Source organism: Muscardinus avellanarius, assembly GCF_963383645.1.
Source record: "Muscardinus avellanarius genome assembly, chromosome: 3".
In the NCBI taxonomy this organism is placed as follows: Eukaryota; Metazoa; Chordata; class Mammalia; order Rodentia; family Gliridae; genus Muscardinus; species Muscardinus avellanarius.
This window is the reverse complement of record NC_137788.1, coordinates 82,635,703-82,662,654: the sequence shown is the minus strand read 5'-3', so window position 1 is coordinate 82,662,654 and position 26,952 is coordinate 82,635,703. Positions and strand designations below refer to the sequence as shown.

At 41.3% G+C, this 26,952-nt stretch overlaps 1 protein-coding gene across 3 annotated transcripts in view; it reads left to right on the top strand.

The window, feature by feature from the left end:
* The window catches only part of DIPK1A (divergent protein kinase domain 1A), a gene marked incomplete at both ends in the record, with an annotated part of 92,393 nt that overhangs the window by 43,562 nt on the left and 21,879 nt on the right, over window positions 1-26,952 (top strand). For 2 of the 3 annotated variants that reach the window (XM_080690859.1, XM_080690857.1), the window contains one exon: window positions 19,956-20,090. The exons of the other annotated variant lie outside the window; for it this stretch is intronic. In XM_080690859.1, coding sequence (XP_080546985.1) covers window positions 19,956-20,090 — 135 coding nt within the window. The remainder of the gene's footprint in view (window positions 1-19,955; window positions 20,091-26,952) is intronic. 3 annotated transcript variants of the gene reach the window in all.

Here is a 26,952-nt window from a genome sequence, read left to right as displayed (position 1 = left end):
AGGGCTTGGAGCATAGCTCAGTGGTAGAGAGCTTGCCAACCATACACAAGGTCTTGCTGGGTTTGATCCTCATAACTAGAAAACAAAATCTACAGCAAAACGATACCCGAAAAATTCCCCAAGATTTGGAAATAATACAGTATATTTCTGAAAAACACATGGATCAAAAGGAAATTGGGGAAAAAAGGAAATTGGAAAATATTTTGAACAGAATGGTAATGAAAAACAAATGTCAGCATTTGTGGAATGCGATAAAAGTATTTCTTAACAAAAATATTATAGCTTTACTTGTTTATATTAGATAAGAAGAGTTAAAATTTAGAATTTTAAGTTTCTAGAAGCTGGAAAAAGATAAGCAAAGTAAACCTAAGAAACAAGAAAATAGCCAGGGGTAGTGGCACACACCTGTAATGCAAGTATTTGGGAGGCTGGAACAGGAGGATCACAGGTTCATAACTAGCCTAAGCTACTTAGGCCCTCTGCAATTTAGTGAAACCCTTTTTCAAAATAAAGAATAAAAAATAAGGCTGGGGAGCCAGGCGTGGTGGCACATACTTGTAATTTGGGAGACTGAGACAGAGAATCACGGGTTTGAAGCCAGCCTCAGCAGCTTACAGATGCTCTCAGCAACTATTTCCAAATAAAATATAAAATAGGTCTGGAGGTTTAGCTTGGAGGTATAAGGCCCCTGGGTTCCATCCCCAGTGCCACAAAAAAAAAAAAGAAAAGAAAAAAAGAAAGAAAAGAAAAGAAAAATAGGGCTAGTGGTATAACTTGGAGGTAGAACAGTCCTTAAGAGATCCTGTTTCCAAATTTAAAAAAAAAGTATAATATAGGTCTGGGAGTGTAGCCCAGAGGTAAAAGGGTTTCCAGGAACCCCAGTACCACACACACACACACACATAAAATAAACATAGGGCAGGGGAGTGTAGCTCAGAGGTCGAATGCCCCTGGGTTCCATCCCTAGACCCGCGGGGGCGGGGGGGACACAAAAAACAAGCTCACCATCATCTTATAGAACTTTTCACTATAATTTCTGTTCCTGCTAAAGCCAGTTAGATATGGATTTCTCTGTTACTCATAATAAAAAATGTCTCAGGTAATAAACTGGAGATTATAGGGGTTTTAGTATTCCATCTTTTCTGTGTAATGTAAGCCTGATAGTTGGATCTTAGTTTAGCAAACCTGCACCAGATAGAAGCTTGTTAAACACCAGGAATTAGATTAGAAGCTGTGCCCCGTTGTATAGCTGTGGAGTGGAGCAGGGGACACCAGCACATACACTGACAGAATGGGGCCAGTGTCCCTCCACAACCCTGTTGTCAAATACCAAGTCTAGATGCTTTTCTTATTATCAAGAAAGATCACATAACAATATGTGACTTATAAAACTTTCAAACCAAGGAAAATGGAACATCATTTTGTAGATTTAGAGGAAGAACAACTCTGTGAGCATTATTTATTATAAGAAAAATAAGAAATTTAAAAACTTTTGTGCCGGGCGTGGTAGCGCACACTTGTAATCCCCGTGCTTGGGAGGCTGAGACAGCGGGATCACATAGGTTCGAAGCCAGCCTCAGATACTTAGGCTCTCAGCAACTTAGTGAGACTCTGTTTCCAAATAAAATATAAAATAGGTCTGGGAGTATAGCCCTGAAGGTAGAAAGTCTTTGTGTTCCACCCCCAGTACCAAAAAAAAAACAAAAAACTTTTCTGACATCTGTAGTTGATTCAAGAAGACATAGTCTAACCTGGTGTGGTGGCCCACGCTTGTAATCCCAGTACTTGGGAGGCTGACACAGGAGGATTGCAGATTTTCAGGCAGCCACAGAATAAAAAATAGGAATGGGAGTATGGCCCAGAGGTAGAATACCCTGGGTTCAATCCTCAGTACAAAAAAAAAAAAAAAAAAAAAAAAAAAAAGACGGTGATGCACACCTGTAATCTCAGTATTTAAGAGACTGAGACAGGAGAACTGCAGGTTTGAGGATAGCCTCAGAGCCTCAGCAATGTAGCAAGACCTTGTTTCAAAACAAAAATAAAAAACTGTGGGATTATAGCTCAGAGGTAGAATGTCGCTGGGTTTTATCCCCTGTAAACACACACACACACACACACACACACACACACACACACACACACACAGTTTCTATGCACTGACACATGAAAGTAAGTAAAAGGAACCATCTGGGCATAGTGGCACACTCCTGAAATCCTAGTCCTTGGGAGGCTACGACAGGGGTTTGAGGACAGCCTCAGCAAGTAGCAAGATTCTCATCAACCAGAGCCGGGAGTGTTGGCACACATCTATAATCCCAGTACTTGGGAAGCTGAGCTGGAAAGATCTGTAAAGATCACAGGTTCAAGGCTGACCTCAGCAATTTAGTAGGCTTTCAGCAATTTAGGGCCTGTTTCAAAATAATGAAATACGGCTGGGGGGTGTAAGCTCAGATTTAAAATACCCCTGGATTCAACCCCTACTACTCCCTTCCAACAAAAAATTAGACAGTAGAAAGCAGATTCACACTGAGGAGTACTGAAACAGTGATGTGGAAAACACATGAGATATTGTGTTGGAATGCAGAGGAAAAAATAGAAGAGATGAAAACTGGGAGAGATGGTAGCTATGAATGATAGACTTTTCTAGAACACAACGTCAGAGAGTGAGCCAACATTCTCAGGGGAAAAGGCTGTGACTAGAGCTTGTTGTACTGAGCTGCATTTCATTTGGTTCTTGAAGGTAAAAGACATTCATGTATGCCAAAAATATGCCTGGATCAAAATATGCCATTCACCTAACCTTGGAGAACAAACAAAAAACCTTTTGCTTTACTGAAAGACAAGTCAAGATGAATTTAAGATAGAATGTTATGAAAGACCTGCGCTAAAGGACTGCCCGAAAGCACCAGGCCACCGCGGTCCTGAGGAAATCCTTTCCTCAGACCTCAGGATGGCAGTGGAGATGCTGATGAAATGGCAGGAAAGTGCCGCTCTTGGCATCCACATTAAACCTGTGAGCAGTTTCTTCATGAGTTCTTCCTCCCCCGAGACAAAATTGTGTAATTGGGCACAAACAATTCATCTGGAAAATCCTTTCCCTCAGGCATTGTTTACAATAAGATTTAAAAGTTCAATTAAGATGATGATACTGAGCCTGGTGTGGTGGCGCTTGTAATCCCCACGCTTGGGAGGATCGTGCAGGTTCAAAGCCAGCAGCGCTGGCTTAAGAGACCCTGTTTCTAAATTTTAAAAAGTATAAAAATGGGTCTGGGAGTGTAGCCCGGAGGTAGAAGGGCTTCCAGGAACCCCAGTACCACCAAAAAGAAAAAAGAAAAAAAAAAAAAGATGATGATACTATAATGTTAAAGGGAAAAAAACACCAAAAGGAAATACTTCAAGTGTATAAGAAATTAATCAAAAACTTAGAGTGTATGTGATTTTTCAGTCTTCTATTTTCTTGTATTTTTCAGCTTTGGAAACATGTATTGTTTGTTAATGAAAAAACTATGGATAAGAGAAAATTGATGAAAGTTTTATTACTAAACAGAAAGCATAATAGTGAAATAAGAGAAAGCCCCAAACAATTGATTTTATTAAACAAGAAAACACAAATATTTTTCAAAGGATAATATTAACTAAAACCGTAGAAGGAAATATTTAAAACACTAATATTTTTATGTTTTTATTTATTTATTGGTGGTACTGGGAATTGAACACAGGGCCGCGAGCTTGCTGGGCAAGTGCTCAACCACTGAATTACACGCCCAGCTCCTGATTTAAAATTCTTAAATTTTACAGACAAGATCATTGGAGGTCTTAATTCACAGGTGCAGTAACCTCCTACTGAGGCAACCAATAAAACTGCATCCTGATGACCTTTAAGTCCGAAGGTTTCTTGGTGATTAATTGTTCTCTGGGTGAAGAGCCAAGAGGCTGAGGAAAAACCGCCTCAAACCTGGTGCATTTTATAGATGACTTGACTTGCTTGCCGTTGTTAGTGACTGCCCTAATTCAGGCTTGGAAATAGAGGCAGGATCCGTTTTTACAGCCACCACCCCTGCCTAGGCCCCATCTCTAGCAATTGGTAGCCCACCTGATCACCCTTTCTCTATGGATAACTGAAGAGAGAAGCAGAAATGTACACATCTTGTTGGCTCTGGATGGCTCCACATGCTCATCTCTTCCTGCCAACACTGGATGACCGGAGGTGATTAGCTTGAATTAAAGCAGCTTCTGTGGGAGCCTCCCATCTTCTCAAGCTGGGGACCTTGCATGGCTCACCTCAGTTCAAGGGTTTCTTTGGAGGGCTCTCTGTATAAGCTACTCCTGCTCAGGAGGTCTTTCCAGACTCCTCCCCTGCTTACTGACTGTTAGGATCTTCTAGACCCTCCTCTCTGGATCCTGTTCTTACCTGCTGCCCAGCCCTGAGGAATTGGTCTTTCTCCAGACTGTTTTGACCCCTGAGACAGTCTGTCCAAGACCTCACGGTACAGCCCTCTCCCACTAGGTCTGGGTCCTCAGCTTCCACTGTCCTGTCTTCTAGGGTACTTAGAAGGTAGCAAAGTATTTTACTTGTTACTCCTTTCCACCAAACTCTCTTCTCTCCTTAGTGAGCTTGTGTCTGCCACCTTATTTTAACTTCAAGGGCCTTGAATTCTGTGTGTGTGTGTGTGTGTGTGTGTGTTTGTGTTTGGTACTGGGGATGGAACCCAGGAGCATTCTAACTCTGGTCTACACTCCCGGCTCTTTTTCTATTTCTTTATTTTTCTTTCTCTCCTCTCAGTCTCTCTCTCTCTCTCTCTCTCTCTCTCTCTCTCTCTCTCTCTCTCTCTCTTTCTTTTGCAGTACTGGAGATTGAACCCAGGGTCATTTGACCTCCAAGCTACACCCACAGTCCTATTTTTTATTCTTTATTTTGAAACAGGGTCTCACTAAGTTGCAGAGGGCTTCACTAAGTAGCTGAAGCTGTCCACAAACCATGATCCTCAAGTCTCAGCCTCCCAAATGCTGGGATTACAAGTGTGAACCACCACGCCCGGCTGTCTATTTTTTTGAAACAGGATCTCACTGAGTTGCTAAGGGCCTTGCTAAGTAGCTGAGGCTGTTCAGTCTTCCCATCCTGAATGCTGGAATCACAAGCGTATGCCACCACACCCAGCTAGTTTTGTTTTTCTACGTTGTATTTTCTGTACATGTTCTCTAGATTTGGACCGATATTCTTATCTTTGTGTTCTATTTCATGTTTTCTTTTTCTGGGAATTCTTTCACAATTTGTCCATCCCAAGTGTGTTACTGTAGCATTTGAAAGCCAAGACGGGAATGCTTTCTCAACACAATTGTGAACTTTTCCAGGACTGTCAGAGTGGCTCATACTTTTTTTTTTTCCCTTGTGGTACTGAGGATTGAACCCCGGGAGATTCTACCTCTAAGGTACACCCCAGCCCTATTTTTTATTCTTTATTTTGAAACCGTCTCATTAGGTTACAGAGGGGCTTACTAAGTAGCTGAGGCTGGCCAAAAACGTGCAATTCTATCTCCACTTCCTAAATACTGGGATTACAAGCATGCAGCACCATGCCTGGCTTGTCTCATACTTTTCTTATGCAACCTGGGATTTAAAAAAAAAAAAAAGTGTCAGTAACAGCAGAGGAATCATTAGCTTCGCACTTGTGGAAACTATGACTTCCTCCAGAGCCTTCCCCTGCCAGCTCAGGGAGTCCCCAGGGGCGGCTCCTGTGTGCCTGTCAGGACAGCTCTCTCCCCTACCCTGGGGGTGGATTTTCTCCATCCTTCATTCCATCACTTTTTCCTCTCAGTCACCATCTCACCCACCTCTTCTTCTTACACTCCATCTACTGTGGTAAACTCTTCTACCACCCCCATACTCTGATACAGTGTTCCCCAAGACATGGTTTTTCTGGTTTTTTTTTGTTTGTTTGTTTGTTTGTTTTTAGCTAATCTAGTTCAAACACCAGTTTTGCCTTACCCCTCCACTCCAACCCATTATCTTTTTTTGTTGGTACTGGGGATTAAACCCAAGGGTGTTCTACCTCTGAGCTATACCCTCAGCTCTTTTAACTTTTTCCTTTGAAACAGGGTCTTCATGAAGTTGCTAAGGGTTTTGCTAAATTTCTGATACTGGCCTCAAACCTGTAAGCTTGCTGGGTGTGGTGGCTCACATTTATAATCCCAGTACTTAGGAGGCTGAGACAGGAGGATTGCAGGTTGACTGCCAGCCTCAGTTACTTAGTAAGGCCCTCTGCAGAGGCTAGTCTTGAACCTGTGGTCCTCCTATCTCAGCCTCCAAGTACTGGGCTTACAGGTGTGTGCCACCCATACCCAACTGGGGAACTTTTTTGTGTGTATTTACTAGGAATTGAACCCAGGAGCATTCTACCTCTGAACTACACCCCACTCCTATTTTATTTTTAATTTTGAAACAGGGTCTCACTAAGTTATCTTCCTGGCCTCAAACTTGAGATCCACCTGTCTCAGCCTTCCAAGTACTGGGATTATAGGCATGTGGGGAACCAGTGCCCAGCTCTTGGGGGGCTTCTAAGTTGCATAATGCCAGGCTTCATCAAGGTTCCTGATTCGGTAATTCAGTAGGTCTGGGGCTGAATCCTAGCGACCTACATTTATATATCAGCTGATTCTGATTCAACGGATAAGTCAGCCATGAACAGTAATTATTGTGGTGGGCAAATAAGTTTTTAAATTCTTTTGTGGCATAGAGGATTTATAGTTAGGTGAGAATTTTAAAAGCAAAGTACTGATAAAATTTCCCAAACACCCACGTGTTAGAAAAGAATGTTTGACCAAACTGAGTATGTACTTGCCCTGAATCAACAAGAACTTTGAACAGAAAAGAGCCTGCCTTTGATTCTTATTCTTGCTGAAGGAGCTCTCCCCACCTGACCCCTCAGGATTTACTTGGTACAAAGAGGGCAGATTCTTTCTTTAGTTACACGAGCTGCATAAAGGAATGCTCTGGTAGAGTAGGAAAGTTGAAGTACTTATAAATAATGTACTCATTTAATTATTTTTTTGAAATGAAGTTCCAACTTAAGTAATTAGTTCATTCTTTCTTTTTGTTCCTGAACCCTGTTTTTTTTTCTTTTTTTCTTTTCTTCTTTTGTTTGTTGAAATGGGGGTCTCATTATGCTGCCCAGGCTGGCCTTGAACTCCTGGGGCCAATGATTTGCTGACCTCTGCCTTCCACATAGCTGGGACTATAGGTGCCTGCCTCATCCCTGGGCTCCTTAACCTCTAGTGATGGCTGTCATCAAAAAGCAGACTCAAAGAAATTCCTTCCACCTTTGAGATACTTAGGCTGCAGCTAGTTGAAATATGGGTGATGGTTTCTGTTGTGCCACATTGAGCACAGAATTAGAACCACTTCTCTTGGGGACTCTTTCTTTCTTTCTTTCTTTCTTTCCTTCTTTCTTTCTTTCTTTCTTTCTTGGTACTGGGAGTGGAACCCAGGGGCTTTTCTACCTCTGGACTATACTCCCGGACGTATTTTATACTTTATTTGGAAACAGGGTCTCATTAAGTTGCTGAGCACCTCACTAAGTAGCTAAGGCTGGCTTTGAACCTATCCAATCCTCCTGTCTCAGCCTCCCAAGTACTGGGATTACAAGTGTGCGCCACCACACCTGGCTCCTTTGGGGATTCTTTAGACTTATGTCAGAGTCAGACCCACCAGCTTCTCAAACTCCTGGGCATGTGCTGCACTTGTGAGTTGTCCTGGGGAAGCCACTGTCTCCAAGCCTCTCCTCTTAGGCTCAGGCCAGAGAGGATCGTGCCAGCTCTTCTTCTCGAGAGTAATCACTATCAAACAGAACCTCTCTCTGGAGAAGTCTCTGCAAAGCTTACCTTCCTGTGGCCTCGGATCTGACAGGCCCATTTGGCTTGACTGTGTGTGTGTGTGTGTGTGTGTGTGTGTGTGTGTGTGTGTGTGTGTTATTCTGGAGATCTACCTCATGACCCTATACATTCTAGGGAAGCTATGTATTACTGGGCTGTGTACCCAGGCTTTATGTTATGATTTTTTTAGCCATTAAGTTCAATAAAAATTAGTAGAAAAATATTTGCTGATTTTTTAAATTTAAGCTGCCCATTAAATATGATAGAAATATTTTAAGCTTACCAATTTCAATTAACTTATAATTTCAATACTGCTTAATTCTGCTTTAGACTTAATCTCTGGTTGACTCTTTCTGAGCAGATAAGGCTGTATAATGATCCATATATTAATAACTCATAAGTTTAGGAAAAAGTGAGTACAGGAATAGAAACTTCCAGTTAAAACAGTGCCAAGCCTGGCGTGGTGGCGCATGCTTGTAATCCCCTGAGACAGGAGGATTCCAGTTCATGGCCAGCCTCAGCTACTTAGGCCCTCTACAACTTAGTGAGACCATTTTCAAAATAAAGGATAAAACATCGAGATGGAGGCGTAGCTTGGAGATGGAATGCCTCTAGCTTCAATCCCCCTACTGCAAAAAAAAAAAAAGGGTAAAGTTAGCTTCATCTTTAGCATAATTTTAAAACCTACTGTGTCTTCTTCTTATAGACATATGCTGTATATTTAAGATATTTGTGGCAAAAGTCACTTCAAACATAATTTATAAAATATCCATTATGTGTCATAGGAAATCCTACCAGTATATTTTCATGAGGATTTTGGGGTAATTATTTTTCAGCATTTTCCCATATGGCAAAGTGAAGCCTATTATTTTTCTAAGCACTTGTGTTGCAATATATAACTACCAGTTTGGAAAGTGTCTCAGTTCCCTGCAATGTCTCAGTGAGTTTTCTTTATAAGTCAGCTCCTTTCCTTCTAAATAAACATTGCTGTGATCAAAACAGCTGTCATTTGTCTCTGAAGCACTTTCTATAGGTTTTGTTTTTAGCTTTCTTTAGAATTGAAGAGAGAAACAGGAAGGCAATTTTGGATTAACACCTGTCTGAGAAATTCTAAAATTAGAGATAGCCATCTGCTTTACATGATTAGTAATATTTTCAAAAAAAAGGACTCTACCATTCCAAACAGATGTTTAAGGCTATTCGAAAAATTGTGGCAACTATTAACATTTTACTCTCAAACTCAAGAGGATCATTGGATAGAATTTGGTGATGTTCATTCTAAGAAGGAATCTTATTGTTCTCTGGGAGATGGAATCTGGGAAGTGTACGGCTGTTTTTCTCATTCCATGAGCCCACCTAACTTGGACATCTTCATTTCCCCTGTGTTTTAGTTGTTCTAGGCCAAGTGCAAAGATTCAGCCATGGTAGGTGTTACAATACCTCAATCTGACCTAGGTCATCCCTACCTAGTTAAGAGTGCTTTAAAGTTTGACCAGCTCTCCTGCCTTCTATAATCACTTTGAAATAAATTTCCTAGGTATCCCCTGGCCATCTACATTTTAAACGTCTTGAGGTTGCTCACTACTCGGCCAGGTGTCACTAGACTTTTGCCAGGTCTAGTGCTAAAGATTCAGAGAGCATATTTTAAAATGCCAAGGCTACTGTCAAAGAAATGAAACAAAAACTGTAATTGTTTATATAATTGGATGCTGGAGAAGGTAAAATAAGTATATTTGAAAAAATAGTAAATGTTAATTGCTATAATTTTTGAGAAATCATTGTAACAATAGGTTGTTATAAATATCTTAAAATTGCATATCCTTTGACCTAGAAATGTCACTTGCTGAAATCTCTCCCAAAGAAATAGTCAAATACTCAGGCAAATATCTATATATTTAATACAGTAAGCAGTAGAATAGAGTGATTACAAGCTCTGCAGCCAGATTGCCTCCATTCAAATCCCGGCTTTCCACCGGGCGTGGTGGCGCACGCTTGTAAGCCTCGCGCTTGGGAGGCAGAGACAGGAGGATCGCGCAGGTTCGAAGCCAGCCGCGCGCGCTGGCTTAGGAGACCCTGTTTCCAAATAAAAATGTAAAAATAGGCCTGGGAGTGTAGCCCGGAGGTAGAAGGGCTTCCAGGAACCCCAGTACCACCAAAAAAGAAAAAAAGAAAAAGAAAAAAAGAAAAAAATCCCAGCTTTCCTATTTATGACCAGTAGGTATTTCTCAGTTTCTCCATCTATAAAATGAAGAATACTCTGCCCTAGTAGAATTCGTGTAAGGGAATAATAGTACTCCCCTCCAGTATTAGTTACCACAGAACACATTTTCCCCAATCTCAGTGGCCTATGAATGGCATTGATTTCTTGTGGGTTTTTTTTTTTTTCCCCTTTTCAAGGTGCTGGGGGTTGAAACCATGGGCTTGTGAATGCTAGGCACATGTTTTGCCACTGACCTATGCCCCTAGCTAGCATTTATTTCTCACACATCTATGAGTCAGCTGGTCTGTGTGTGGCTCTGGGACTTTGGTTTGGTTCTAGTGAGCCCCTGGGACCAACAGACTACCAGGGCCTATTCTTCTGCTGTCAGTGCCTGAAGGAGAACAGGGCAAGTTCAATACACATTTTTCTTTGCATTGCTTACACTAACAAACAGTGGCCAAAGAAAGTCACATAGCCGAGTCCAAAGTCATTGGGGCAAGGAAGATGATGCAGAGAGAAAACGAGTATTCTCTGAATAATTTAGGTGTCAGCAAACTATTTCTGTAGAGAGCCAGATGAGCTGGGGGTGGTAGAGCACTTCTGTAACCCTAGTACTTGGGAGGCGGAGACGGGAGAATCATAGATTCAAGACCAGCCTCAGAAACTAGTGAGACTCCCAATAACTTGTAAAACTTTGTTTCAAAACGAAAAATAAAGGACTGGGAAGCTGGGCATGGTGGCACATGCTTGTAATCCCAGCATTTAGGAGGCTGAGATAGGAGGGTCTCCATTTGAGGACAGCCTCAGCTACTTAGTGAGGCCCTCTGCAACTTAATGAGACTCTGTTTTAAAATAAAAGAATAAAATATAGGGCTGGGGTGTAGCTTGGAGGTAGAATGCCCCTGGGTTCTATCCCTAGTAATACCCCCCCAAAAAAAAGGACTGGGGATATAGTTCAGAGGTAGAATGTCCCTGGGTTTAATCTCCAGTACCCCCAAACACTATACATACATACACACATGTGCTCTAATAGCACTTCTAATTCTTTCCCAGTAAAGCAGAAGGAATAACCCTTAATCAGAATGACAAGAAGATTGTCTCTATTCTGGCAGTGTCCTCACTCTTTTTCTCCTCGCCCCTAGTCCTTTCCTTGCTGATTCTCTTCTAGAGTGGTAGCTGGTCTCCAAAGCTGGCCCCTAGCTGGACATGATGGCTCACGCTTGTAATTCCAGTACTTGGGAGGCTGAGACAGGAGGATCACAGGTTCGAGGACAACCTCAACTACTTAGTGAGGACCTCTGCAACTTAATGAGACCCTGTTTCAAAATAAAGAATAAAAAATAGGGCTGGATGTATACCTCAGAGGTATAATGCCCCTGAGTTTAAATCTCAGTACACACACACACACACACACACACACACACACACACACACAAGCTGGCCGCTCAGTGAACCACTCCCCTGGGCAGCCAAGCCCTTATGTAGCCCTCTCCTACATCCATTCTGCTCTGGCCCTGTGTAACCAAAACAATACATAATGATGCAGCTTCTAGGAACAGGGAGCTACTGGGGATTGAAAGTGACCAAATTATGTATGTGCAAATACAAATACGTAACAAAGAATTCCACTATTATGTATAATCATAATACACCAAAAAACAAAGAGGAGGAGGAGGAGGAAACACTTGCTCTATAGAAACATATATCCTGTAAGAAGTCTGACCACCTGAGACCGCCATACTCTGGAGAAGTACACACAGCCACATGAAGCTGTTGTAGACACCGAGCCAAAAGGTTGGACATCTGAATGCGATAGCCTCCTTCATATCCACCTCAGCCAGTCCTTCCCAGATGACTTCAGCCCTAGTCACAAATGCATGAGAAACTTAAAGAGAGAACTGCCTAGTTTAGCCCACTCTCCCTAGAACCACGAAGATAAATTGTTGTTTTAAGCCTCTAAGATTGGGGATGGTTGCTGTACAACAATAGAAAATCAGAACGCTCAATTTTCTTACACCTTGTTGAAAACCCTGTGACTGAGTTCTTTTTATCTGCAATTGCAAATGCTAGCATTTTTAAAAAATTTAGATTACTACCAGAGGCTACGCTTACCCCCTCCCTCTTGTGCTCTGTAAGATGCTGGCTGTCTGCTTACACATTAAGCCTTTCATTTTTAACACTGAGGATAGCTTTGATTCTCTCTCTCTCTCTCTCTCTCTCTCTCTCTCTCTCTCCTCTCTCCTCTCTCTCTCCCTCCCTCCCTCCCTCCCTCTCTCTCTCCCTCTCTCTCTCCCTCCCTCCCTCCCTCTCTCTCTCCCTCTCTCTCTCCCTCTCCCTCTCTCCCTCTCTCCCTCCCCCCCCCTCTCTCTCTCTCTTGTACTGGGGATGGAGCCCAGGGGCATTCTACCTCAGAGCAACACCCTCAGCCCTATTTTTTATTCATTTTGAAACAGAGTCTCACTGAATTGCAAAGGGCCTAAGTAGTAGCTGAGGCTGGCCGCAAACTATGATCCTCCTGTCTCAGCCTCCCAAATACTGGGATTACAAGCGTGTGCCATCATGCCCAGCTCTGCAGCTCTCTTTAACATATGTCTGTACTCTGTTCTCTAAAGTAGCAGCAAAAAAGGATTTAAAAATCTTCAACTTTTGTTGGGAAAAATTAGTTCCTCATTGACTAAGAACTAAAATTGCACCCAACCTAGGGCAGTTCCATGACACTTCCTATATAATGCTTTTAGATTTCCTCATGGCACAGCTGACTTAGAGCCAAAGCTGTTTAATCATTGTAAGCTTAATATTATATTGGCATGTGGTTGATCTATACATTCTATGGTCCCCCCAAATCTAACTCCATGATATCCAGGAACATTACATGAAAGATAGGAGATAAACAGAGTGGCCAATGTGTTCCTGCCATAGAGTGCAGCTCCATATTTTGCACTGTGGTTTTGATTTTGGTTTTGGCTTTTTGGACAGAGTTTGAAGAGAAAAATATGCCTTTAAAATGTTACACATTATCAAAGGCACAAGAAACTAAAAGGTGGATCAGTACATGGGACTGCATTAAACTGAAGAGCTTCTGTACACCAGAGAAACTGTCAAGAACCTCAAGAGAGCTGGACATGGTAGTGCACGCTTGTAATCCCAGCATTTGGGAGGCTGAGACAGGAGGATTGCAGTTCTAGAACCGCTTCAGCTACCTAGTGAGGCCCTTTGCAACTCAATGAGACACTGTTTCAAACTAAAGAATTAAAAAAAAAATAGGGCTGGGGGTATCTCTTGGAGGTAGAATGCCCCTGGGTTCCATCAGTAGTACCATAAAAAAAGAAACCTCAAGAAAGAGCCAAGAGAATGGAAGAAAATTTTTGCCAACTACCCCCATAGAGGACTAATATCTAAAATATACAGAGAACTCAAGAAACTCACCACTAAGAAACAAATAAGCCAATAAAAAATGGGCAAGGGAACTGAATAGGCACTTCACAAAAGAAATTCAAATGGCCAGTGATTGTATGAAACAATGTTCAACGTGATTAGCAGTAAGAGAGATGCAATTCAAAACTACCCGAAATTTCACCTAATTCCAATTAGAATGGCACTCATTAAAAACACAACAACAAATACCGGAGAGGATGTAGAGTAGTGGGAACTCTAATACACTGTTGGTGGGATTCCAAATTAATGCAACCACATTGGAAAACAGTATGGAGGATCCTCAGAAGAACAAGAATGAACCTACTATATAATCCAGTAATACCACTTCTGGGTATTCCAAAACAATGGAAACCAAATTGCCAAACTAATGCATACATATCTATGTTCATTGCTGCACAATTCACAAATTGCCAAACCAGCCAAGATGCCCATCAACATATGAATGGATTGCAAACTCTGGGATATGTACACAGTGGAATTTTACTCTGCCATAAAGATGAACACAATTAGGTCCTTTTCCGAGAAATGGATGGAAGTGGAGAACATTATGCTAAGTGAGACTGGTCAGTTACAAAAAAATTAAAAATGAGATGTTCTCCCAAATGTGAGTAAACTAGGGAGAAAAGGGTCATAGGAGGAACTCTAGACGAAGAAGGAGAAGCCATAGATGAGCAAATAAGGCGACCTGAGGGGGGTGGGAGGAGGGAAGAGAGAAATGTTCTCATGTACATGATGTACTTTCACAAACATATCAAAGTCAGTCACTAAGCCAGAAATGAAAAGGAGGGCGGGGGAGGGGCTGGTGAGAAGTGGGGAGGGGCCAAATGAGTGATGTGTGCATGTACGTCCATCTTGTATTCAATTAGGATGAATGACTGTAATGCACCAATAGAAATTTTAAAAAAGATCACACAACCAACTAGGGTAAACCTAAAGTGGATCAGAAATTTCAACTGAAAAATAAAGACTATTTGTTAAAAAAGAAAAATAAATAAATTTTACATATTGATTGTATATGAAACTTTAAAAATGTGCTTACTGAAAAACCAGTGGAACTCTCTACAGGAAAGAAATGAACAAAATAGCTGTATGTATCAGTGTGGATGAATAAATCACAATGCTAAGAGAAGAAATCAAAATAGAACATGTATTGTTTGTACGTCTAGTTAAATAAAGTCTAAGAACAATCATCATGAAACTCCTCATTTTAGGGATACTTGGTTAGTAGTTAAACTACTTAGAAAAGTAGCCAGGCAGCCCGGTGTGGTGACACAAACTTGTAATCTCAGATCTGAGGATGGCAGTTCGCAGACAGCCTCACCTACTTATGAGGCCCTCCACAACTTAGTGAGACCCTGTTTCAAAATAAAGAATAAATAGGGGCCGGGCGTGGTGGCACACACTTGTAATCCCAGCATTTGGGAGGCTGAGACCAGAGGATCGCGGTTCGCACACAGCCTCAACTACTTAGTGAGGCCCTCTGCAACTCAGTGAGACCCGGTTTCAAAATAAAGAATAAAAAATAGAGCAGGGGGTGTAGCTCAGAGATCAAATGCTCCTGGGTTCCATCCTCAGACCCACAAAAAAAAAAAAAAAAAGAAAGAAAAATAAATAACCATCATTGACATTTTAGTTTACTTTCATGTAGTTTCTAAAGTTTGTTGGTGACTTTTTACTTTAAAAAAAAAATTTGGGAACATACCATGCATACCATTTTGAAACTGATCTTCTTGCTTAATATATCATCAGCATTTCCCCATCCCATACCCTGATGCTTCCTTGAAATATTATTTTATGCTGGGTGTGGTGGTAAATGCTTGTGATCTCGGTACTTGAGAGGCTGAGACCACAGGTTCAAAGCCAGCCTCAGCAACTTAATGAAGCTTTCAGCAACTTAGTGAGTCCCTGTTTTCAAATTAAAATAAAATAGGTCTGGGAATAGCCGGGCGTGGTGGTGCACACTTATAATCCCAGCATTTGGGAGGCTGAGACTGGAGGATTGTGGTTCGTGGACAGCCTCAGCTATTTAGTGAGGCCCTCCACACTATTTAGTAAGACCCTGTTTCAAAATAAAGAATAGCCAGGCATGGTGGATCATGCAGGTTTGAAGCCAGCCTTGCTGGCTTAAGAAACCCTGTTTCCAAATAAAAATATAAAATAGATCTGGGAGTGTAGCCTGGAGAAGGGTTCCATCCCCAGTACCACCAAAAAAAAAAAAAAAAAAGAATAAAAAAATTGGGCAGGGGATGTAGCTTGGAGGTCGAATGCCCCTGGGTTCCATCCCCAGACCCGAAAAAATAAAATAGGTCTGGGGGTGTAGCCTGGAGGTAAAAGGCCCATGGGTTCCAACCCCAGTAACACACACACACACACACACACACACACACACACACACACAGAAATACTGTTTTACTCTTAAGTGTAGCCACAGGCTGGAGAAATCACCTGTTGCAATTAGCCCCCCAGATATTCTGTTTTTCATGCTGTCTCCCTCTAAGCAAAGATTATTGACATTTTGAGTGGGTAATGCTTTGTTGTGGGGCTGTACTGCGCATTGCAGGATTTTAGCAGCATCTCTGGCCCCTACCCACAACATTTCAGGAGTAATTCCCAGTGGTGAAAACAAAAATGTCTCTAGATACTGCCAAGTGACGCCCTGGGGGGCAAAATTGACTCTAGTTGAGAATCACCACCCTAGTGTGATTTCTGATGTCCCCAGCTGATACTGTTATCATACTTTGGGGTAGCATAATTTGGAATAAAGCATGTTCCATTAGTAGCAAGGCACAAAATCAGCAGAATAAAAAAGCTGCTAGGCAGTAATTTTGGATAGTTCAGCATAAACAAAAATGTCAGGCTACAGATCTTAATCAAAGACTAGATTATCTAGGTAATTGGTATGAAACAGATCACTAGAAACATTTTAGGGAGTGCCACATGGGGAAAATAGAATTAGTTAATGGTCACAGATATAATTTCTGGCTGTTTCTTTCCTCAGTCATTATTTTAAAATGGAAAGCATAAGATCTGCAGCTCTTAAAGGACACATGAAGGTCCTTACCTTTTGTGATATTCTCTAATTACAAGCAATTTTCCATGGCACGCTAAAATAAAAATGTGTCGCCCTCCTTTTGTCATTATGTTTACAACAGGTGATGCCCAGCATCCTGCTGGGAATGTCATTAATCTAACTTCCTCTACAAAACTCGGCAGCCGCATCATGACACACACTGATCAGGCAAGGCGGCTCCCAGGGTGCCCTTCAGCTTAGACATATGCCAGAGGAAACAGAAAAAGGGTAGCTTGTTGAGAGATAGAGAAAAGCAGAGAACTTAAATATTAACACGGAAACTTTACCATCCTTAAACAATTAAAATCATCCCTGAATAGCATTAAGCATCCTGTCACTAGGAAAATTTTAAATTGTCTCAGACATGACTTTTTTTTTTTTTAAACGGGTCTGGGGATGGAACCCAGGGGCATTTAACCTCCCAGCTACACCCCTTGCCCTATATTTTATTCTTTATTTTGAAACAGGGTCTCACTAAGGTGCAGAGGGCCTCATTAAGTAGCTGAGGCTGTCCACAAACCGTGATCCTATGGGCCTAGCTGACTTTTTTTTTAGTTTATTTGTTTGTTTGTTTTGGTACTGGGGATGGAACCCAGGGGCATTGTACCTCCAAGTTACACCTCCAGCCCTATTTTTCAGTCTTTATAGTTTGTGTGTATGTGTGTGTGTGTGTGTGTGTGTGTGTGTGTGTGTGTGTTACTGGGAGTGGAACCCAAGGTCTTTTCTACCTCCAGGCTATACTCCCAGACCTATTTTATACTTTATTTGGAAACAGGGTTTCACTTAGTAGCTGAGGCTGGCTTCCAACCTATGCAATCCTCCTGTCTCCTGCTCTCAAACTCTGGGATTACAAGCATGTGCCACCACGCCCGGTTTAGTTTATTTATCATTTCAATCAGGACTCCAAAAAAGTTTACATGATGTGTTTATTTCACATATTTCTTAAATGTTTTTTGTTTGTTTGTTTGTTTGGTACTGGGGCTTGAACCCAGAGGCATCCTACCTCCAAACTACACCCTCAGTCCGATTTTATTTTTTTATTTGGAAACAAGTTCTCGCTAGGTTTCTGAGAGCCTCTTCAAGTTGCTGAGACTGGCTTCGAACCTGTGATCCTCCTGTCTCAGCTTCCCAAGTACTGGGATTACAAGTGTGTATTGTTGCTGGCGTGGTGGCACACTCACTGAGTTGTGAAGGGCCTCACTAAGTAGCTGAATGAGACCCTGTTTCAAAAATAAAAAAGACTAGCCGGGCGTGGTGGTGCATGCTTGTAATCCCAGCATTAGGAGGATCACAGTTCGCAGCCAGCCTCAGCTACTTAGGCCTTTCACAACTCAGTGAGACCCTGTTTCAAAATAAAGAATAAAAAATAGGGCTGGGAGGATAGCTTGGAGGTAGAACCCAGTACCTCAAATAAATAAATAAAAATAAAAAGACTAAAAAATGGGCTTGGGGTGTAGCTCAGAGGTAGAATGCCCCTGGGTTCCAACATATCTGTTACCACCAAAATAAATAAATAAATAAATAAATAAATAAATAAAATTAAAAAACAAATAAAAAAACAAATGTGTGTTGTCATGCCCAGCTTTTCTTTAATGTTTTCTAATCTTTAAATTTTTCTTCCCCCATGCCCACCCCACCCCTGTCATTTGTTGAAAAAAAAACCTGGGTTTGTACAGCAGCATTTCCCATAGCCTGGAGTTTGCTTCATTGTGTTACTTAAGTGTCACTTGTGTTCCTCTGTCTGTCTCCACTGTTTCCTGTAAAATGGTAGTTGCAGCTAAAGTTTGGTCAGATTCAGATTCAGTTTTCTTTTTGGCAAGTTCAAAAAGAAGGCAGTAGCCTCCTACTTAGTAGCTTGCAAGTTGAGTTAGGTGACAGTCACTGAATATTTACTGTGTGCCCGGCAAGGTGCTTATGTTCTCTAGGCTAAATGTCATTTATCTTATTTAAGCCTCATAATACTAGTGTATATACGATCCTACCTGATGACCAGACCTCTTAATGGGGCTAAGTAACCTTCAGTGTCTTTCAAACAACCCCCGAATCTGTCTCCCATTGTCCTCTATGTGACTAAAGTGGGATTCTCTCTGAATTTTCTTTTTAGTGGATTCATTTAGAGCTATACAAAAATATTTTGTATTAAAGGCTCTTTAAAACTTTAATGATAAAGCTCAAAGACCCACCATGTAACTGTGAATTCAATGTACTCAAGCTTTTGAGACTCGGATTCACCATCTGTTAACCTCACAAATGCAGATAGAGAAACCGCACACGGGGCCAACAGAATCCAGTATTTCCTGGGCCTCTTTCCTCTGCAGGCCTTGTCTTCTGCAGGTGCACGCATGGCTCTTTCATCTCGCTGCTTTCCCTGCAGGCTCACAATACTCACAGTGTCCCACTGTTTCCCAGTGTGAGAAGCTGGCTCGTGATTGTAAAAGCAAAGCTAGCTTTTCATTGTTTGTTTATGCACTTTAATTTATTCTGCTCCATTCTTTCCATAGTCGTCAGTTCTACTGTTTATAAAATCAGACCATTGGAGCTCCAGACTAGAAATAAATGACAAATTATGTTGACCAACTGTCACTTATGAAGATGGAACTGTTTGATAATGTGGCGAAGGGAGACAGGGCACCATTTGGCCCACATTGCAATTAGACATCAGAGCACTGGAAGCAAAAGATAGCAAAGAAGATCCTATCCTTGGCTTTACAGGTCGACATACAAGGAGTAATCTATTCTTAATATATCCAGTTTCTCTTCTCCAGTCATTTGTCTTTTCACAGTTCTAACATTTTTGTCAATTTTGAAAACAGCTTTAAGGAAAAATATTTGGTTGTTTGAATAGAGGGGACTTAACGTCCTGGTTAACACGATTGGAAAATAGGGGTAACTGTGGAGTTTGGTTTCTTATTGTGATTGTCTCTATGAGATATTAGACAAATGAACAGATGCTTTGTACTTATTTCTTTAAAATATTTTTGCCATATTTTTAAAAATATGATTATCCATAAGGGCATTTCTTAACTGAAACAGTCTTTTGTAAGCTGCCAGTAAATGGGGATCATATCTCTTCTTACCTGACCTTACACTGTAGCATGGTGCACATGCTTGTGATTAGCAAATAGCTGTGGATGATGGTGGTATGTGAAAGGTTATACAACTTAAAGGATGTTTTGTTCCCTTTTCCCTTGGCAGGATCAAGAAGCTTCCTTTTCTAAGACCAGTGTCCTTTGGACAGGGTGAAAGTACACTTTGTTCTAGAATTGCCATATGAAAGCCTTAGAATATATACTGCCTTATTCTGAGAAAGGGGGAATTCTAGGACAGTGAACACTGACTTGGTGCTGAATAAATGATCATTCTGTACTCTTTTGCTCACAGGCTCGCTTCTCATATGTACGGATGAAATATCTTTTCTTCTCCTGGCTGGCAGTTTTTGTTGGAAGCTGGATTATATATGTGCAATATTCTACCTATACAGAACTATGCAGAGGAAAGGACTGCAAGAAAATAATAGTAAGTATTTTTAATATTCTATTACTTCTATACTTGCTAGCAATTATTTCCTTCCTTCCTTCCTTCCTTCCTTCCTTCCTTCCTTCCTTCCTTCCTTCCTTTCGTTCTTTCTATAGTACTGGGAGTGGAATCCAGAGGCTTTCTACCTCCGGGCTATACTCCCAGACCTATTTTATACTTTATTTGGAAACAGGGTCTCACTAAGTTGCTGAGAGCCTCACTAAGTAGCTGAGGCTGGCTTTGAACCCGTGAGATCCTCCTGTCTCAGCCTCCCAAGCGCTGGGATTACAAGCGTGTGCCACCATGCCCAACTTTAGTGAGACCCTATTTCAAAATAAAGAAATAAAATATAGGGCTAGGGGCATAGCTTGGAAGTAGAATGCCCCTGGGTTCAATCCCCAGTACTGCAAAAAATAAAAAATAAAAATTAAAAAATAATTTTAAAAAATAGGGCTGGGGAAGGGGCTCCAAGGTAAAATGGCTCTGGATTCAATACTTCAAAAAAATATTAATTTGACACTGGACATTGGATTGTACTGAACTTTAGGGTTTTATTTAGTTTATTCTAATCAGAGAAGATCTTTTTTAGTTTTGCTTTTTTTCTTTTATTTATTTATTTTTCTTTTTGGTACTGGGGATTGAACCCAGGCCAGGGCCTTACACAGTTTATCAGTCTGAAATTTCTAGTAGTAAATTTTGGTTCTATAACACTTAGATTTTAGGTGTTGAGGGTGTGTGTGTGTGTGTGTGTGTGTGTGTGTGTGTGTTGTACTGGGGTTTGGATCCAGGGGCATGCTACATGCCCATCCCTATTTTTTATTTTTATTTTAAAACAGTTTCTCTAGGTTGATGAGAGTGTCTTATTACTTGCTGAGACTGTAATACCCACTATAATCCTTCCTGTTTCAACCTCTCCAGGATTTTTTTTTTTTTTTTTTTTTTTTTTTTTTTGGTGGTACTGGGGTTCCTTCTACCTCAGGCTACACTCCCAGACCTATTTTTATACTTTTTTTTTATGTGGAAACGGGTCTCTTAGCCAGCGCGTCTGGCTTCAAACCTGTGCAATCCTCCTGTCTCTGCCTCCCAAGTGCAGGGATTACAAGCGTGCGCCACCACGCCCGGCTGTTTGAGGATTTTAAGTAAATTTAGTTCTTTGTTTTATACCAATGCCTTCATGTGTGTGTGTGTTGGGGGGGGGGGGTGCTGGGGTGGAACCCAGGGGCTTTTCTATCTCCAGGCTATACTCCTAGACTTATGTTATACTTTATTTGGAAACAGGGTCTCACTAAGTTGCTGAGAGCCTCACTAAGTAGCTGAGGCTGGCTTTGAATCTGTGTGATCCTCCTGTCTCCGCCTCCCAAGCGCTGGGATTACAAGTGTGCGCCACCACGCCCGGCGGTGGTGTGTGTGTGTGTGTGTGTGTGTGTGTGTGTGTGTGTTTGGTGGTACTGGGGATTGAACCCAGAGGCATTCTACATCCAAGCTACACCCTAGCCCTATTTTATTTTTTATTTAGAAACGGTCTCGTAGCTGGGCATGGAAGTACACACTCTTGTAATACCAGTACTTGAGAGGCTGAGACAGGAAGATCCAGGTTCTCGGCCAGCCTCTGCTACTTAGTGAGGCCCTCTACAACTTAGTGAGACCCTGTTTGAAAATAAAGAATATAGCCGGGCATTGTGGCGTATGCTTGTAATCCCTGCGCTTGGGAAGCGAAGACAGGAGGATCGCGCAGGTTCAAAACCAGCCTCTCTGGCTTAAGAGATCCTGTTTTCAAATAAAAATATAAAAATAGGTCTGGGAATGTAGCCAGAGGCAGAAGGGTTTCCAAGAACCCCCAGTACCATCCCCAGTACCGCAAAATAAATACATAAATAAGTTAATTAATTAATAATAAAAATAGGACATGGGGAGTAGCTCGGATGTAGAATGCCTCTGGATTCCATCCCCAGTACCAAAAAAAAGTGTTATAAGGCTGTTAAATAAACAAGGCAGAAATTATTAATATAAGAAGTAGTGGGGGTGGGGAGTGAAGTAGTAAAGAGTCCAGAGACATAAAACTTATTTTTATTTCAATTGTCCATTGAGACTTGTGGACTTTGAAGATAGAGGAAATCTCTAGGACCAGTTGATTTACTAGGTACTTTACATATCAATAACTTAAAAATAATACTGTGAAAACCCTCCAAGCCCATTTTATAAGTTGAGAAAAATAAGGCTGGGCATGGGGGTGTGCATTTGTAATCCCAGTACTTGGGAGGCTGAGACAGGAGGATCACAGGTTCGGGATCAGCCTCAGCAACTTCTGAGGCCCTCCACAACTTAATGAGACCCGACCCTATTTCCAAATAAAAAATAAAATAGGGCTGGGGTGTAGCTCAGAAATGGAATGTCTCTCAGTTCAATCTCCAATACTGCAAGAAAAAAAGAAAAGTTGAGAAAAATGACTCAGAGAAAGAGAGAAGGATTTGCCCAAGATGATGGAGCCATTGCTGGGTGTGGTGGCGCACGCTTGTAATCCCAGCATTTGGGAGGCTGAGACAGGAGGATCGTGGTTCACAGACAGCCTCAGCTACTTAGGGAGGCCCTTTGCAACTCAGTGAGACCCTATTTCAAAATAAAGAATAAAAAATAAGGCTGGGGGTATAGTTTGAAGGTAGAATGCCCCTGCGTTCTATCCCCAGTACTAAAAAAAAAAAAAAAAGATGATGGAGCCAGTTTTATATATTTGTGTCTCAACATAAAGCTCTTATTCTTTCTGCTTGTGTCAGAAAAGAGTGACAATGTAATAAAGCTGACAAAAAGCCACAACATTCATCTGTTCACCCCCAGTAAGGAAGGAGGAATTGGGAGTTATATAATCAATTGCAGTAAGTGAAAATTACTAAAACTATTTGAAATTTGTATTTCTCTTCAACTAGGTAATCTTTTTCATATTAATTTCCTTGGGGCACATTACCAGGTTTTCTAGGGCTAGGGTTGTGTAGCTCAGTGGTAGAGCACTTGCCTGGCATACATGATGTCCTGTGTTCAGTCTCTAGCATCACAAAAAAAAAGGAAAGAAAAAGAAAAAGGTTATTCCATGGATAAATATTTTTCTGGTCAGATATATATGAAAGCATAACAAAAATAAGTACTGACTTTACTGAAGATTTCTCAGGATCTTTTATATAGTAATGTGTGTTAATACATCTCCAGGCCGGGTGTGGTGGCTCACGCTTGTAATCCCTGTACTTGGGAGGTGGAGACAGGAGGATTGCGCAGGTTTGAAGCCAGCCGCGTTGGCTTAAGAGATCCTGTTTCCAAATAAAAAAGTATAAAATAGGTCTGGGAGTGTAGTCTGGAGGTAGAAGGGCTTCCAGAAACCCCAGTACCACCACCACCAACAACAACAAAAACATCTCCAGAAGAAAGCAAGTGTGCTTTCACCACTGCCCTTCCAGAAAGGCCTGTTACTGTCATCTAGTGATGTGAGAAATACTGATTTAAGAGATAAGCAAAATATAAATGGTTTTTTAAATCTTGTATTGATACATTTTATAAAATGTAGAGCACATATTGGTACATATTTTGTCATGAGTAAATCATAGTTGAAATGACTCATTTTCACTTTAATTTCCCTTTATTTTATAAGAAGTGGAAACAGAGCCTAATTCTAGCATAACTTGGTTATCTTACTGAAATTTGAAACTAATAAAAAAAGCTTTGGGTCTTAATAGCCGGGCGTGGTGGCGCACGCTTGTAATCTCAGCATTTGTGAGGCTGAGACCGAAGGATTGCGGTTCACAGACAGCCTCAGCTACTTAGTGAGGCAGTCCGTAACTTAGTGAGACCCTGTTTCAAAATAAAGAATAAAAAACAGGGCAGGGGGTGTAGCTTGGAGGGCAAATGCTCCTGAGTTCCATCCCCAGACCCGCAAAAAAAAAAAAAAAAAAAAGCTCTGAGTCTAAAATACATCTTTTAGCTGGGCTTGGTGGCACATACTGTGATCCCAGCATTTGGTAGGCTGAGACAGGAGGATTGAAGGTTCACAGCCAGCCTCAGCAAAATAAATAAATAAATAAATAAATAAATAAATAAATAAATAAATAATATATTTTTTTGGTGGTAGTGATAATGGAGACTGAATCCAGAGTCATTCTACCTCCGAGCTACATCCTCAGCCTTACTTTTTTCTTAGTTTGAAACAGGGTCTCACTAAGTTGAGAAGGGCCACACTAAGTTACTGAGGCTGGCTGTGAACCTTCAATCCTCCTGTCTCAGTCTCTCATGTACTGGGATTACAAGCATTAGCCACCATGCCCAACCTAAGGCTGGCTTTAATGATATTTGTAGGCACTCTGCATTTGGATTATATTCTGCGTGTGTGTGTGTGTGTGTGTTTTACTGAGGATTGAACCCAGTGGCATTCTACCTCAGCTTTACCTCCAGCACTATTTTACACCTTACATATTTTATTTTTGGTACTGGAGGTGGAACCCAGGAGCATTCCACCTCTGAGCTACACCCCAGCCCTATTTTCTTATTCTTTATTTTAGAAACAGGGTCTCACTGAGTTGTAAAGGGCCTCATTAAGTAGTAGCTGAGGCTGTCTGTGAACCACGATCCTCCTGTTTTAGCCTCCCAAATGCTGGGATTACAAGTATATGCCACCACACCTGGCTTTCTTATTTTTTTTTTGAAACAGGGTCTAAGTTACAAAGGGCCTCACAAGTTGCTGAGGCTCGTTGTGAACCTATAATCCTCCTGTCTCAGCCTCCCAGGTACTGGGATTAGAAGCATGAGCCACCAAGCCTGGCTTGGATTCTATTCTCAAAATTTACCATAAGCCAAGTATGCTGTTGTACGCTTATAATTCTAGTATTTGGGAGCCTGAGACAAGAGAATCATGGTTCGTGGACAGTCTCAGCTACTTAGTGAGGCCCTCTGCGACTGAGACCCTGTTTCAAAATAAAGAATATAAAATGGGGCTGGGGGTATAGTTTGGAGGTAGAATGCCCTAGGGTTCCATCCCCGGTATCGCAAAAAAGGAAATTACCATAATTAGTAGTCTAAGCCGATCTGGTATTAATATTGTATAGGAACTGTGGGATTAGTACTAAAAAGCAAGCAGAAATAATATTTTTCAGGTATACTTTAAGCCGGACATCATGGCACATGCTGTAATCCTAGTACTTGGGAGGTTGAAACAGGAGAAGTGTAGGCTCGAGAACAGCTCTCAGCAATTTAGTGAGGCCCTGTTTTAAAATAAAAAATAAAAGAGGGCTGGGGGTGTAGCTGAGCTGGTTTTTAGAACCTCTTCTTCCCTTGGCTGAATTTGCTTATTCTGGGCATGTGCAGGGATCTGAGAAGCAGAGCTCAGTCATGTGCGGCATAAGGATATTTCAGTCAATGAGAGACCAATTAAATGATGGTTTATGCCATATGGCCTAGTGTGTAGCAGGCTGTACCACCTAGTACAGTGAGAGCCCAGTCTGTGTTGTTAGCACAATGATAAAATTACCTAATCATGCACTTCTAAGAAATACTCCCAATGTTCAGTGACACAGGACTGCAGATACCAGAGAGCTGCTGCTGTGACAAGAGACCAGCAGAGCCTTTGCAGAAAACTGGAGACATGTCATGCATATTGCCAGTTTTCACACTGGGATATTTGCCATTTTCTGGGCTCTGCTAAAATTTCATTGAAAAGCACTCTGAACTACATGATGATATGAGACTATAATGCACCAATAATAATGAAAAAACATTTAAAAAGAGAATTACCATATCAACAAGTAGTTCTACTTCTAGATATATACTAAAAGAATTGGAAGCAGGGGTGCATTGGTACATGCCTATAATCCCAGTACTTGGATTAATCCCTTGAGACAGGAGGATTGCAGGTTCAAGGCCCTGAGTTCAATTCCTAGTAACACAGAACGTTTCAGGTTTCACAGTATTTCCAATTTCAGATTTGGGGACTATGGATACTTAACTCATAAAGTCTATGTATATAGCCCCAAATCTGAAGCATTCTGGTATCAAACACTTCTGGCCCCAAGCATTTCAGTAAGGGACACTCTGCTTGTCTATCTGTACAATGGAAAATGCTTTCTACTGGCGGAATTTCTTCTTCACAAGGAAAACTGCAGCTGTGCTCTTAAGGCCCTTCAGCTGATAGAATCAGAACCACTCAGATTATCCAGGACAGTCTCTCCTAATAATCTCTTGGCTAAGGGAGTATGGACTTTAATCACATCAACAAAATACCTTCACAATAACACCTGCACTGTTTGCTTCAATAACTGGAAAGTCTAGTTCAGCCACATTGACACGTTAAGAGCATCACATCAGCTAGGTGAGGTGGCACACTCCTATAATCTCAGTACTTGGAAAGCTGAGACAAGAGAATTGCAAGAAAGCCTCAGTAACTTAGCGAGACTATTTCAAAATAGAAAATAAAAAACCTGGGAATGGGGCCAGGTGTGGTGGCACATGCTTGTAATACCAGCATTCGGGAGGCAGAGACCAGAGGATCATGGTTTGCAGACAGCCTCAGCTACTTAGTGAGGCCCCTTGCAACTCACTGAGACCCTGTTTCAAAAATAAAGAATAAAAAATTAGGGCTGTGGTGTCACTCAGAGATAGAATGCCCCTAGGTTCCATCCCCAGTACCAAAAAAAAAAAAAAAACAAACAAACAAAAAAAAAAAACACCTGGGGATGTAGCTTGAGGTAAAATGTCCCTGGGTTTACTCCCCAGCATGCATCCATCCATCCATCTATCTATCTATCTATCTATCTATCTATCTATCTGCATCACATTAGATTAAAATGACTTAGTTTGTACTACAAATAGTTGTAACACAAAAATTTAAAGA